Source organism: Mustelus asterias, chromosome 4 (assembly GCF_964213995.1).
Source record: "Mustelus asterias chromosome 4, sMusAst1.hap1.1, whole genome shotgun sequence".
NCBI lineage: Eukaryota > Metazoa > Chordata > Chondrichthyes > Carcharhiniformes > Triakidae > Mustelus > Mustelus asterias.
Window position 1 is genome coordinate 73870551 of NC_135804.1, and position 13160 is coordinate 73883710.

At 46.1% G+C, this 13160-nt stretch overlaps 1 protein-coding gene across 1 annotated transcript in view; it reads right to left on the reverse strand.

Annotated features, from left to right (window-relative positions):
• Nucleotides 1-1626: 1626 nt before the first annotated feature.
• Nucleotides 1627-13160, reverse strand: part of LOC144492782 (dynein axonemal assembly factor 6-like) — a 109855-nt gene continuing 98321 nt past the window's right edge. The window contains exon 6 of the mRNA XM_078211202.1: nt 1627-3209. Coding sequence (XP_078067328.1) covers nt 3080-3209 — 130 coding nt within the window. The 3' untranslated portion in view covers nt 1627-3079. The remainder of the gene's footprint in view (nt 3210-13160) is intronic.

Consider the following 13160-nt stretch of genomic DNA (forward strand, 5'->3'; position numbering starts at 1 on the left):
TGTTGGGAGGAGACCCAAAGCTTTCATTCGGACCAGCTATTGCCTGTCTTGTGTGGTTCCCATGCCAACACTACAAGGGTGGCGTTTGCAGTGGAAAGCCTGGGGCAGGGGATCCTCACCATGAATGGCAGGCTCCAAGCAATGGCTGAGTCACAGCAGGCCACAGAGGAATCCCAGAGGGCCGTGGCCGAGTCACAGTGGGTCATAGCTGAGGGACTGAACAAGCTTCTCGAGATTCTGCAGCCCATGGCTGAGAGGCTCGAGAGTTTGCAGGAGACTCAGCGGGACAGTGCTGAGACACAGCGGCTATGGCAGCAGTCCTTGAGAATGTGGCCCAGTCGCAGAGGGTCATGGCTGAGGGGCTGCAGAGCGTGGTCCAGTCTCAGAGGGCACTTGCTGTGGCCATTGACAGGTGGCCATTGCAGATGGCTCAATCATCATGGGTAGGACACAGGTGGTCCTCCAGGAATGGCAGGGCCAGGTGACGCCGGAGCTTCTGGAATTTGCTGCAGAAGCACCGCTTTTCCCGTGGAGTGACCCAGGGGCCTACAGGAATCCCAAGGGAGGAGGAAGGGCTCAAGCCCATGCCAGGGCCTTCCATCCAGGAGACTGTGACTGTGGCTACACCTTCTGACTCCCCCCTTCCTGACACTGAGGCATCTCAGGGGCAGCGGGATAAAGAGGGTGGTATGGAAACAATCCAGACACCTGGAAGCCGGCCAGGGCCCTCAAGGTCCAGAGGATGCCCGCCACGCGCATCACAGGCAATGGGGTGAGGTAGGCAGTTGGCCCCCTCCACCTCTGATGTACATTTTGGGGAGTCACTGAGACTTAGTGATAAGCCACATAAGGTTGGAAGTTGTAGTTGCACTCAGATGAAGGGCTTAATAGATCTTTAAGCACATTAACGTTTTCTGTTCACACGTTTTTATGTTAGAACTTATTATTTAAACACTTATATTGCAATCATTAAATGCTTTTTCACCACCCACCTAACTATTTTGTCTCAGATTTGTATCGATTAGGAATCCTCTTCCGTTGATGATCGCCGGAGGGATGCTTCACATTGATGTTAGTTGGGGAGGCTCCTCAATGCTGTGTCATTGAGAAAAGGAAGCCATTGGTTACTCAGAACCCATGAGCGATCCCCTCCCCTTCCACTCGCCCCAGGGCCCTTTTTGGGGGTTTCAGATCCCTTACCCACTACACAGACGTGGGCCCAGGTGCCAGCGTGCATGTGAAGCTCAGGTAGGAGTCAGACTAGTTTGCACCAGGGCATCATCATAATGGTGCTTAGCAAGTTGTCATCACCCTCCTGCCTGTCAAAGAAACTCTCTAACACAGTGTACCCAGGCCCACCACTCTGGTGTGGCAATGTTGTAGGAGACACAAGGACTTTGGGGGGGGGGGGTTGATGGAACCCACAGACACAAGCCCCTAGTGACTGAACCCCATGGTTATCAGGCCTCCTAGATGCTCTCGCATGCCTCATTCAAACTGCCAGCCCTCCAGTGCCTGGGTGGTTTTCCTCAGCGTGCTCTTCCTCTTCCTCCTCCTCCCCTTCCTCCTCTTCCTGCTGGGCAGCCTCCTCGTTATGTTGGGGAAGAACATGACACAAATAAGAAAAAAAATCAAACGTGCGCAACAGGTGCGTACGTTCAAAAAGCAATTTTATGTAGATAAGTATGAGATGGTGCAGAAAGCGGAGGAATAAAGAATAACTCCTTGGAAAGGAAGTCTTAATCAAATAAGAGGAGCAAAATGAATCACATTCATAAATCATTAAAAGTCGCAACAAAGCAGTTCACAAAACCATTAAAAAGATGAAACACCTGGATGTTATCAGATTTGTACTCTATTTCCAACAACAGGTCTGTCACTCCCTTTGTAAATCTGTGTGACAGGGTTATTGGGGGGAGCTACTTTTCTGGTTCAGTGCTCAAGCTGCATATCACACACAAGGATTCTCTTTTTTTGAACACGGACTACTAATTTCGCAAGGAACACATTTAACAGTGGATATCCATCTGGTCAGTATCAATTTTGCGTTGGTCAGGGTGAGAGCTGTCCACTGCTGGGGTAAGAAACACCCAGTATCAGCACCAAGCAGACAGGGGTCTGTGATTCTCAACAGATTCCACATCCAGTGGAAAGAAAGGCAGTCCAATAGCATTGTCTCCCAAGCCAACATGCCCAGAATTGAGGCACTAATAACTCAAAACCAGCTCTGCTGGGTGACATGTTCTTCATTTGCTTAATACCAGACTCCTGAGGCAAGTGCTCGATTCAAACTCGGTCATGATGGGAGACACGGGAGGACATGGAAATGCTTTAAGGGTGTTCTCAAAATATCCGTGAAGGACTAAAACATCTTGCCAACTCATGGGGACCTTAGCTTGTGATCAAAATAAAGAAGGTTCATTCAGGAGGGTACTAAACACATTGAGAGACTTTGTCAGGGATGAACGGGGGTGAAGTCGAGACATCAGAGAGACCCCACAAATCTCCAAACAACCCATCTATCCCATCCTTCAAAAACAACCTGCCCCACGTGGCAGAGTTTGCAGATCACGCATTGGGCTATCAATCATTATAGAAAACATTGAACTAGAGTACGTGCAGGTAATCCTCGATCCGAGGGATTGCATAAGAGAAAGTTTTTCTAACCATTCCTTTTGGCTCAATCTCACTGTGATCAGAGACCCTTCCCAGTCTGACTATTTTCATACCAATCCAAGCTGTGAAGTTGTCAATTTGTGCTGAGCACTATCAGAGCTCAGATCTGAGATCCCAATGCATGTGGAAGGTCTCACTCATTAACAGCCTTAGGAACTCCTCTGAAAACAAATCAAATCATTCATCAGCGTAAATATTTTGTGTCCTGTGTGAAATTCTACATTTGGTTCCTGTGACCAGGTTATTATTGTGCAGATCTAAGATGCTGATTTGATTCTTTAATCCCATTTTACTTTATGAATGAGGTAATAAATATTAAATGCAAACACACGGTCCAGGAACACAAAGTGGTACACTCTAGTAGCTGTCACCAATTTTACTTCCTTCATCCTTATTATTTGGCTCAAGCAAAGTTAATGAAATCAAACTTTCTCTTCATAGTTAAGGTGACTTCCAACGTATGAGTATCAGTGATGAACTGAGCTTTTCCATTTTTACTATCCACTGGATGGGGTAGGTGCAATCCCAGTTTACTGGAAAACAAGAGAAAGTCAGGATGAGCCTGTGGAGAGCAGTCAAAAGGTTCCATTTGAACAAAGTCACAGTCAGCCCATTCAGAAACCAACAAGCATTGTGTCAAAAACTGAGGCACCACTCTCTCCGAAACACAGAACAAAGACCCCTACTCGTTATACTCAAACATCAGAGACACCCCTGCTTTCTGTGAACAGAGATCCCCAGTTCTGTGATAGGGACACCCCGCTCTCTGTGATCAAAGACACCCACCCCCTGCTCCCTCACTGATCAGAGACACTCTGCTTTCTCTATGATCAGAGACCCCCACATTCACTGTGATCAGACCCGCCCCAATCACTGTGATCAGAGACCCTCCCCTCCATCCATTGTGATCAGAGACCCTCCCCTCCATCCATTGTGATCAGAGTCACCCCCATTGTGTGATCAGAGACCCCAACCCATTAATTTGATTTATTATTGTCACATGTATTAATACAGTGAAAAGTATTATTTCTTGTGCGCTATACAGACAAAGCATACCATTCATAGAGAAGGAAACGAGAGAGTGCAGAATGTAGTGTTACAGTCATAGCTAGAGAAAGTCATAGCTGTAGAGAAATATCAATTTAATGCAAGGTAAGTCCATTCAAAAGTCTGACAGCAGCAGGAAAGAAGCTATTCTTGAGTCGGTTGGTACGTGACCTCAGACTTTTGTATCTTTTTCCCGACGGAAGAAGATGGAAGAGAGAATGTCCACTCTCCGTGATCAGACCCACCCCCGCTCTCCGTGAACAGACCCTCCCGCCCCCTGCTCTCTGTGATCAGAGACCCCCCCATTCACAGTGATTAGAGACCCCTCACTCCCTGTGATCAGAGATCCCTCCATTCAGTGATATTTGACCCCCCCATTCACCATGACCATAGACTCCCCTGCTCTCTGTGAACACAGTAAGAAGTTTAACAACACCAGGTTAAAGTCCAACAGGTTTATTTGGTAGCAAAAGCCACACAAGCTTTCGGAGCTCTAAGCCCCTTCTTCAGGTGAACCTTCACCTGAAGAAGGGGCTTAGAGCTCCGAAAGCTTGTGTGGCTTTTGCTACCAAATAAACCTGTTGGACTTTAACCTGGTGTTGTTAAACTTCTTACTGTGTTTACCCCAGTCCAACGCCAGCATCTCCACACTCTGTGAACAGAAGAGAGATCACATCCCCTGCTCTCTGTGATTAGAGCGCCCCCCCCCCCCCCCATTCACTGTGATCCCCCATTCACTGAGATCTGAGACTCCCCATTCTGTGATCAGAGACCCTCCCACTTGGTGATCAGAGAAGTTCCCCCATTCACTATGACCAGAGACCGCCCCAATCACAGTGATCAGAGACTCCGCATTCACTGTGATCAGGGACCCTCTCCATTCAGTGATCTGAGACCTTCCCACATTCAGTGATCGGAGATCCCCCCCGCCGTTCAGTGATCGGAGATGTCCCAATTAACTGTTATCTGAGACCCCCCTTCACTGTGATCAGAGAGCCCCCATTCACTGTGATCAGAGACCCCCCCCTCCCCTGTTCACTGTGATCAGAGACCCTCCCACAATTCTCCGTGATCGGGACCTTCTCCATTCTGTGATTAGAGATTCCCCATTCTGTGATCAGGGAAGCTCCCCCATTCAGTTACCAGAGACCGCCCCATTCACTGTTATCAGACTCCCCCATTCAATGTGATCAGAATCATCCCCATTCTGTCATCAGTGGCCCCAAACTGCTCTCCCTGATCAGAGACCCACTCCCGCTCTCTGTGATCAGAGACCTCCCATTCACAGTGATTAGAGACCCAGCGTTCCCTGTGGTCAGAGACCTTCACCCATTCACAGTGATCATAGACTTCCCGGTTGCTATCAAAAATAGAGACATGATGTCTAGAGACTAGAGGACGGGCTTAGGGATGATATATTGGGGTATCCTACGAGGTATCGTGATCTCATAGATCAGGGTGGTTCAGTATTTTTTTCTATTGGATCAATACGTAAAGTATGTCATTTGTAACACTTTTGATTGAATTGTGTCCAACTGATTGTGAGCTGCAGAATTGTATAAACCAGGATGATTTTCTTTGTCCTGTGGAGTGGTGTCTCGACCCATTGTGTCGGGAACTGACCCTCCTTGCTAGTAAGTAAAATAAAGACAATCTGTCGGTTAAGTATCTTGTGTTAATGTGTATTTGTGTTAAAGTCAAACTTGCAAGTCGAGATTTCGACAACCCCCTACCCCCACCGCTCTCTGTGACTATAGAAACATCGAAGATAGGAGCAGGAGGAAGCCATTTGGTCCTTCGAGCCTCCTCCGCCATTCATCACGATCATGGCTGATTGTCCAACTCAATAGCCTAATTCTGCTTTCTCCCCATAATCTTTGATCCCATTCGCCACAAGTACTATATCTAGCCGCCTCTTGAATACATTCAATGTTTTGGCACCAACTATTTCCTGTGATAATGAATTCCAGATTCACTACTCTTTGGGTGAAGAAATGTCTCCTCAACGCCGTCCTGAATCCTCAGACTGTGAACCCCTGGTTCTGGACTCCCCCACCATTGGGAACATCCTCCTTGCATTTACCCTGTCTAGTCCTGTTAAAATTTTATAAGTCACTCAATTAACAATTTACTGTGGAATTTATACCGGTGGAATGGAACTTTTGAGTCGTAAAATGCGATGTGGAGGATCTGCATGATGAATGCATTGCGCACAATTGTCCTTGAAACATGTCTTTAAAGGATCATGGTGTTTGTAGGAGCTTGCTGCATGAAAATTTGCTGCTACATTTCCCACTTTACAACAGTGACTGCATTTCAAAAGTACCTCATTGGCTGTAAAGCACTTTGTGTCATGAAAGATGTTATATAAATGCCCTGTCTGCCCCTCCCTCCACCTCTCTACTGCCCACTGACCAGACTGTGCAGGCCGGATCTAGCCAAGCAATACTTTCATAAGATAAAGACACAATACTGCGGATGATGGAATCTGAAACAAAACAGAAAATGCTGGAAAATCTCAGCAGGTCTGACAATATCTGTGGAGAGAGAATAGAGCCAACATTTAAAGTCAAGATAATTCCTGAGGGTCATCCTGACTCAAAACATTGGCTCTATTCTCTCTCCACAGATGCTGTCAGACCTGCTGAGATTTTCCAGCATGTTCTGTTAATATGCTAATGAAGCCTTGCCCTTTACATGGGCACATCCCTAGCTTTCGCAGAGTCTTCAACAGATTACATGCCCTCCTAACACTCTTCTTAATAGGCTCCAAACCAATAGACTCAAAAACAGCTTCTTCCCTGCTGCCATCAGACTTTTGAATGGACCTACCTCGCATTAAATTGATCTTTCTCGACACCCTAGCTATGACTGTAACACTACATTCTGTACTCTCTCCTTTCCTTCCCTATGTACAGAATGCTTTGTCCGTATAGTGCGGAATAAACAATACTTTTCATTGTATACTAATACGTGTGACAATAATAAATCAAATCAAATCAAACTGAAACAAAACAACGAAAGGCCTCATCTTCCACTTTACAGGCATTTTACAGCTTCTGGACTTGAGTTCAACAATTTCAGTGCGTCGTCTCTGCCCACGTTTCCTTTTCTTTGCATGTTTTGGTCTTCATCTTGTTTTCTCTTATTTTTGCTTTCATAGAACATAGAACATTACAGCGCAGTACAGGCCCTTCGGCCCTCGATGTTGCGTCGACCTGTGAAACCAATCTAAAGCCCATCTAACCTACACTACTCCAATATCATCCATATGTTTATCCAATGACCATTTAAATGCCCTTAATGTTGGCGAGTCCACTACTGTTGCAGGCAAGGCATTCCATGCCCTGACTACTCACTGAGTAAAGAACCTACCTCTGACATCTGTCCTATATCTATCACCCCTCAATTTAAAACTATGTCCCCCCGTGCTAGCCATCACCATCCGAGGAAAAAGGCTCTCACTGTCCACCCTATCTAATCCTCTGATCATCTTGTATACCTCTGTTAAGTCACCTCTTAACCTTCTTCTCTAACGAAAACAGCCTCAAGTCCCTCAGCCTTTCCTCATAAGATCTTCCCACCATACCCCCAGGCAACATCCTGGTAAATCTCCTCTGCACCCTTTCCAATGCTTCCACATCCTTCCGATAATGCAGCGACCAGAACTGTACGCAATACTCCAAGTGTAGCCGCACCAGAGTTTTGTACAGCTGCAACATGACCTCATGGCTCTGAAACTCAATCCCTCTACCAATAAAAGCTAACACACCGTACGCCTTCTTAACAACCCTATCAACCTGGGTGCCAACTTTCAGGGATCTATACACATGGACACCGAGATCTCTCTGCTCATCCACACTACCAAGTATCTTACCATTAGCCCAGTACTCTGTATTCCTGTTACTCCTTCCAAAGTGAATCACCTCACACTTTTCCGCATTAAACTCCATTTGCCACCTCTCAGTCCAGCTCTGCAGCTCATCTATGTCCCTCTGTAACCTGCAACATCTTTCCGCACTGTCCACAACTCCACCGACTTTAGTGTCATCCGCAAATTTACTAACCCATCCTTCTACGCCCTCATCCAGGTCATTTATAAAAATGACAAACAGCAGTGGCCCCAAAACAGATCCTTGCGGTACACCACTAGTAACTGAACTCCAGGATGAACATTTCCCATCAACCACCACCCTCTGTCTTCTTACAGCTAGCTAATTTCTGATCCAAACCGCTAAATCACCCTCAATCCCATGCCTCCGTATCTTCTGCAATAGCTTACCGTGGGGAACTTTATCAAACGCTTTACTGAAATCCAGATACACCACATCAACCGCTTTATCCTCATCCACCTCTTTGGTCACCTTCTCAAAGAACTCAATAAGGTTTGTGAGGCACGCCCTACCCTTCACAAAACCGTGTTGACTATCCCTAATCAAATTATTCCTTTCTAGATGATTATAAATCCTATCTCTTATAATCCTTTCCAAAACTTTGCCCACAACAGAAATAAGGCTCACTGGTCTATAATTACCAGGGTTGTCTCTACTCCCCTTCTTGAACAACAACATTTGCTATCCTCCAGTCTTCTGGCACTATTCCTGTAGACAATGACGACATAAAGATCAAAGCCAAAGGCTCTGCAATCTCCTCCCTAGCCTCCCAGAGAATCCTAGGATAAATCCCATCCGGCCCAGGGAACGTATCTATTTTCACACTTTCCAGAATTGCTAACACCCCCTCCTTATGAACCTCAATCCCGTCTCGTCTAATAGCCTGTGTCTCAGTATTCTCCTCGACAACATTGTCTTTTTTCTGTGTGAATACTGACGAAAAATATTCATTTAGCGCCTCTCCTATCTCTTTGGACTCCACGCACAATTTCCCACTACTGTCCTTGACTGGTCCTAATCTTACCCTAGTCATTCTTTTATTCCTGACATGCCTATAGAAAGCTTTAGAGTTTTCTTTGATCCTACCTGCCAAAGACTTCTCATGTCCCCTCCTGGCTCTTCTTAGCTCTCTCTTTAGGTCCTTCCTGGCTAACTTGTAACTCTCAAGCACCCTAACTGAGCCTTCACGTCTCATCTTTACATAAGTTTCCTTCTTCCTCTTCACAAGAGATTCAACTTCTTTAGTAGGGGATGGTGCCAGAGGACTGGAGAATGGCGAATGTTGTTCCTCTGTTTAAGAAAGGGAATAGAAATGACCCTGGTAATTATAGACCGGTTAGCCTTACTTCGGTGGTTGGTAAATTGATGGAAAAGGTCCTTCGGGATGGGATTTACAACCATTTAGAAAGATGTGGATTAATCCGGGATAGTCAGCACGGATTTGTGAACGGCAAGTCGTGCCTCACAAATTTGATTGAATTTTTTGAGGAGGTGTTGATGAAGGTAGAGCAGTTGATGTCATATACATGGATTTTAGTAAGGCGTTTGATAAGGTCCCCCATGGTCGGCTTATGATGAAAGTGAGGAGGTGTGGGATAGAGGGAAAGTTGGCCGATTGGATAGGTAACTGGCTGTCTGATCGAAGACAGAGGGTGGTGGTGGATGGAAACTTTTCGGATTGGAGGCAGGTTGCTAGCGGAGTGCCACAGGGATCAGTGCTTGGTCCTCTGCTCTTTGTGATTTTTATTAATGACTTAGAGGAGGGGGCTGAAGGGTGGATCAGTAAATTTGCTGATGACACCAAGATTGGTGGAGTAGTGGATGAGGTGGAGGGCTGTTGTAGGCTGCAAAGAGACATAGATAGGATGCAAAGCTGGGCTGAAAAATGGCAAATGGAGTTTAACCCTGATAAATGTGAGGTGATTCATTTTGGTTGGACTAATTTAAAAGTGGATTACAGGGTCAAAGGTAGGGTTCTGAAGACTGTGGAGGAACAGAGAGATCTTGGGGTCCATATCCACAGATCTCTAAAGGTTGCCACTCAAGTGGATAGAGCTGTGAAGAAGGCCTATAGTGTGTTAGCTTTTATTAACAGGGGGTTGGAGTTTAAGAGCCGTGGGGTTATGCTGCAACTTTACAGGACCTTGGTGAGACCACATTTGGAATATTGTGTGCAGTTCTGGTCACCTCACTATAAGAAGGATGTGGAAGCGCTGGAAAGAGTGCAGAGGAGATTTACCAGGATGCTGCCTGGTTTGGAGGGTAGGTCTTATGAGGAAAGGTTGAGGGAGCTAGGGCTGTTCTCTCTGGAGCGGAGGAGGCTGAGGGGAGACTTAATAGAGGTTTATAAAATGATGAAGGGGATAGATAGAGTGAACGTTCAAAGACTATTTCCTCGGGTGGATGGAGCTATTACAAGGGGGCATAACTATAGGGTTCGTGGTGGGAGATATAGGAAGGATATCAGAGGTAGGTTCTTTACGCAGAGAGTGGTTGGGGTGTGGAATGGACTGCCTGCAGTGATAGTGGAGTCAGACACTTTAGGAACATTTAAGCGGTTATTGGATAGGCACATGAGCACACCAGGATGATAGGGAGTGGGATAGCTTGATCTTGGTTTCAGATAAAGCTCGGCACAACATCGTGGGCCGAAGGGCCTGTGCTGTGCTGTACTGTTCTATGTTCTATCCCCGTGGACAGTGAGGACCCAAAGATCAAAGCCAAAGGCTCTGCAATCTCATCCCTTGCCTCCCAAAGAAATCATCGCAATCATAGAAACCCTACAGTACAGAAAGAGGCCATTCAGCCCATCGTGTCTGCACCGACCACAATCCCACCCAGGCCCTACCCTCATATTCCTACATATTTACCCACTAATCCCTCAAACCTACGCATCTCAGGACACTAAGGGCAATTTTTAGCATGGCCAATCGACCTAACCTGCACATCTTTGGACTGTGGGAGGAAACCGGAGCACCCGGAGGAAACCCACGCAGACACGAGGAGAATGTGCAAACTCCACACAGACAGTGACCCAAGCCGGGAATCGAACCCAGGTCCCTGGAGCTGTGAAGCAGCAGTGCTAACCACTGTGCTACCGTGCCGCCCCTGCCCTGCAGTATATACCTGTGGTATTTCGGACTGCAGCTGTTCATCATTCTACCATTTACGCCTCTGGACACGTTATTTGTTTCTTTACTTGTACCATTCTCACTCTCTGGCCTTTTCCAACCTAATCATTTGCTTTTAATGTTTCTGGTATTCCACCTTATCTCAAGCCTTCTTCCCTTTTGTCCTTATTCCGCCCTCTCCCTTTTGACCTTCTTTAAACATTGTAAATATTTTACTTTTCCCAGTTCTGAAGAAAATTCATCAACATGAAATATTAACTCCTTTTCCGTTTCCACAGACGCATCCAGGCCGGTTGCATATTTCCAGCATTTTCTGTTTTTATTTCAGATTCCCAGCACCGGCAGTAATTTGCTTCTTTCGAAAAACTGGCATTTATATAACATTATACAATATCTCAAAGCACTTTGCCCTCGATAAAGTACTTTTCAAGTGTAGCTTACTGATACAATGGAGAAACTATGGTAGCTAATTTACGTGGAGCAAACTCCAACAAACAGCAATATCAGCAATGTTGATTGAGGGATAAATAATCGCAAAGGCATCTTCAAAGTAGTACTTGAGAGGGTAGATGGGGCCATGGTTCAAAACCACATCTGAAAGGTGGTATCTGAAAGGATGCTGCATTCCCGCACTTGCAATATTAGACCGCACTTGGAATATAGTGTTCAATTCTGGTCGCCACACTACCAGAAGGGTGTGGAGGCTTTGGAGAGGGTACAGAAAAGATTTACCAGGATGTTGCCTGGCATGGAGGGCATTAGCTGTGAGGAGAGGTTGGAGAAACTTGGTTTGTTTTCACTGGAACGATGGAGGTTGAGGGGCGACCTGATAGAAGTCTACAAGATTATGAGGGGCATGGACAGAGTGGATAGTCAGAAGCCTTTTCCCAGGGTGGAAGAGTCAATTACTAGGGAGCATAGGTTTAAGGTGCGAGGGGCAAGGTTTAAAGGAGATGTATAAGGCGAGTTTTTTACACAGACGGTGGTGGGTACCTGGAAGTCGCTGCCGGGGAAGGTAGTGGAAGCAGATACGATGGTGAGTTTTAAGGGGCATTTGGACAAATACATGAATAAGATGGGAATAGGGGGTTTTAGTTCAGTCGGACAGCATGGTTGGTGCAGGCTTGGAGGGCCGAAGGGCCTGTTCCTGTGCTGTAATTTTCTTTATTTTTTCTTTCTTCTTTGTTTACTCCACTGGAGTGTCAGGCTAGACTTCGTGTTCAAGATTAGTAGAATGGCCCTGCCCATAGGCTCCAGCAGTCCTGATAGCCACACTGACAGGAAACATGTAGGCAGAAATTATGGCCGAAAACCTATCACCCCTCTGGGGTGGACGAGATTCCCAGAATGGAAATCTCCGTTGGCCTCAGGCGGGATTTTACGTTCTCAGCCATAAAATCCCGCCCTGTAATCTCAATTCATTGAGCTCAAGTGTCAGGTAATTAGTTTCCATGAATTAGGAAGCATAGGATGGGAACAGAAATTGTCAGGGAAAGGCACTAATGATAAGTGGAACTTTTTCAAGGAACAAATACTGTGTGTCCTTGATAGGTATGTTCCTGTCAGGCAGGGAGGAAATGGCCGAGTGAGGGAACCATGGTTCACAAAAGAGGTTGAATGTCTTGTCAAGAGGAAGAAGGAAGCGTATGTAAGGGTGAGATAACAAGGTTCAGTTGGCTCGATGGAGGGTTACAAGTTAGCAAGAAATGAGCTGAAAAAGGGGCTTAGGAGAGCTAGGAGGGGGCATGAGAAGTCCTTGGCGGGTCAGTTCAAGGAAAACCCCAAGGCTTTTTACTCTTATGTGAGGAACAAAAGAATGACCAGGGTGAGGTTGGGTCCGGTCAAGGACAGTAGTGGGAACTTGTGCATGGAGTCAGAAGAGATAGTATTCATAATGAATACTTTTCTTCAGTGTTCACCAAGGAGAGAGGCCATGTTTTTGAGGAAGAGAGGGTGTCACAGGCTGATAGGCTGGAGGAAGTAGATGTTTGGAGGGAAGATGTACTAGCAATTTTGAATAAACTGAAGGTTGATAAGTCCCCAGGGCCTGATGAAATATACCCCAGGATTCTTTGGGAGGCAAGGGATGAGATAGCAGAGCCTTTGGCATTGATCTTTGGGTCCTCACTGTCCACGGGGATGGTGCCAGAGGACAGGAGAGTGGTGCATGTTGTTCCTCCGTTTAAGAAAGGGAATAGAAATGACCCTGGTAATTATAGGCTGGTTAGTCTTACTTCGGTGGTTGGTAAATTGATGGAAAAGGTCCTTAGGGATAGGATTTACGACCATTTAGAAAGATGCGGATTAATCCGGGATAGTCAGCACAGATTCGTGAAGGGCAAGTCTTGCCTCACAAATTTGATAGACTTTTTTGAGGGGGTAACTAAATGTGTTGATGAAGGTAGTGCAGTTG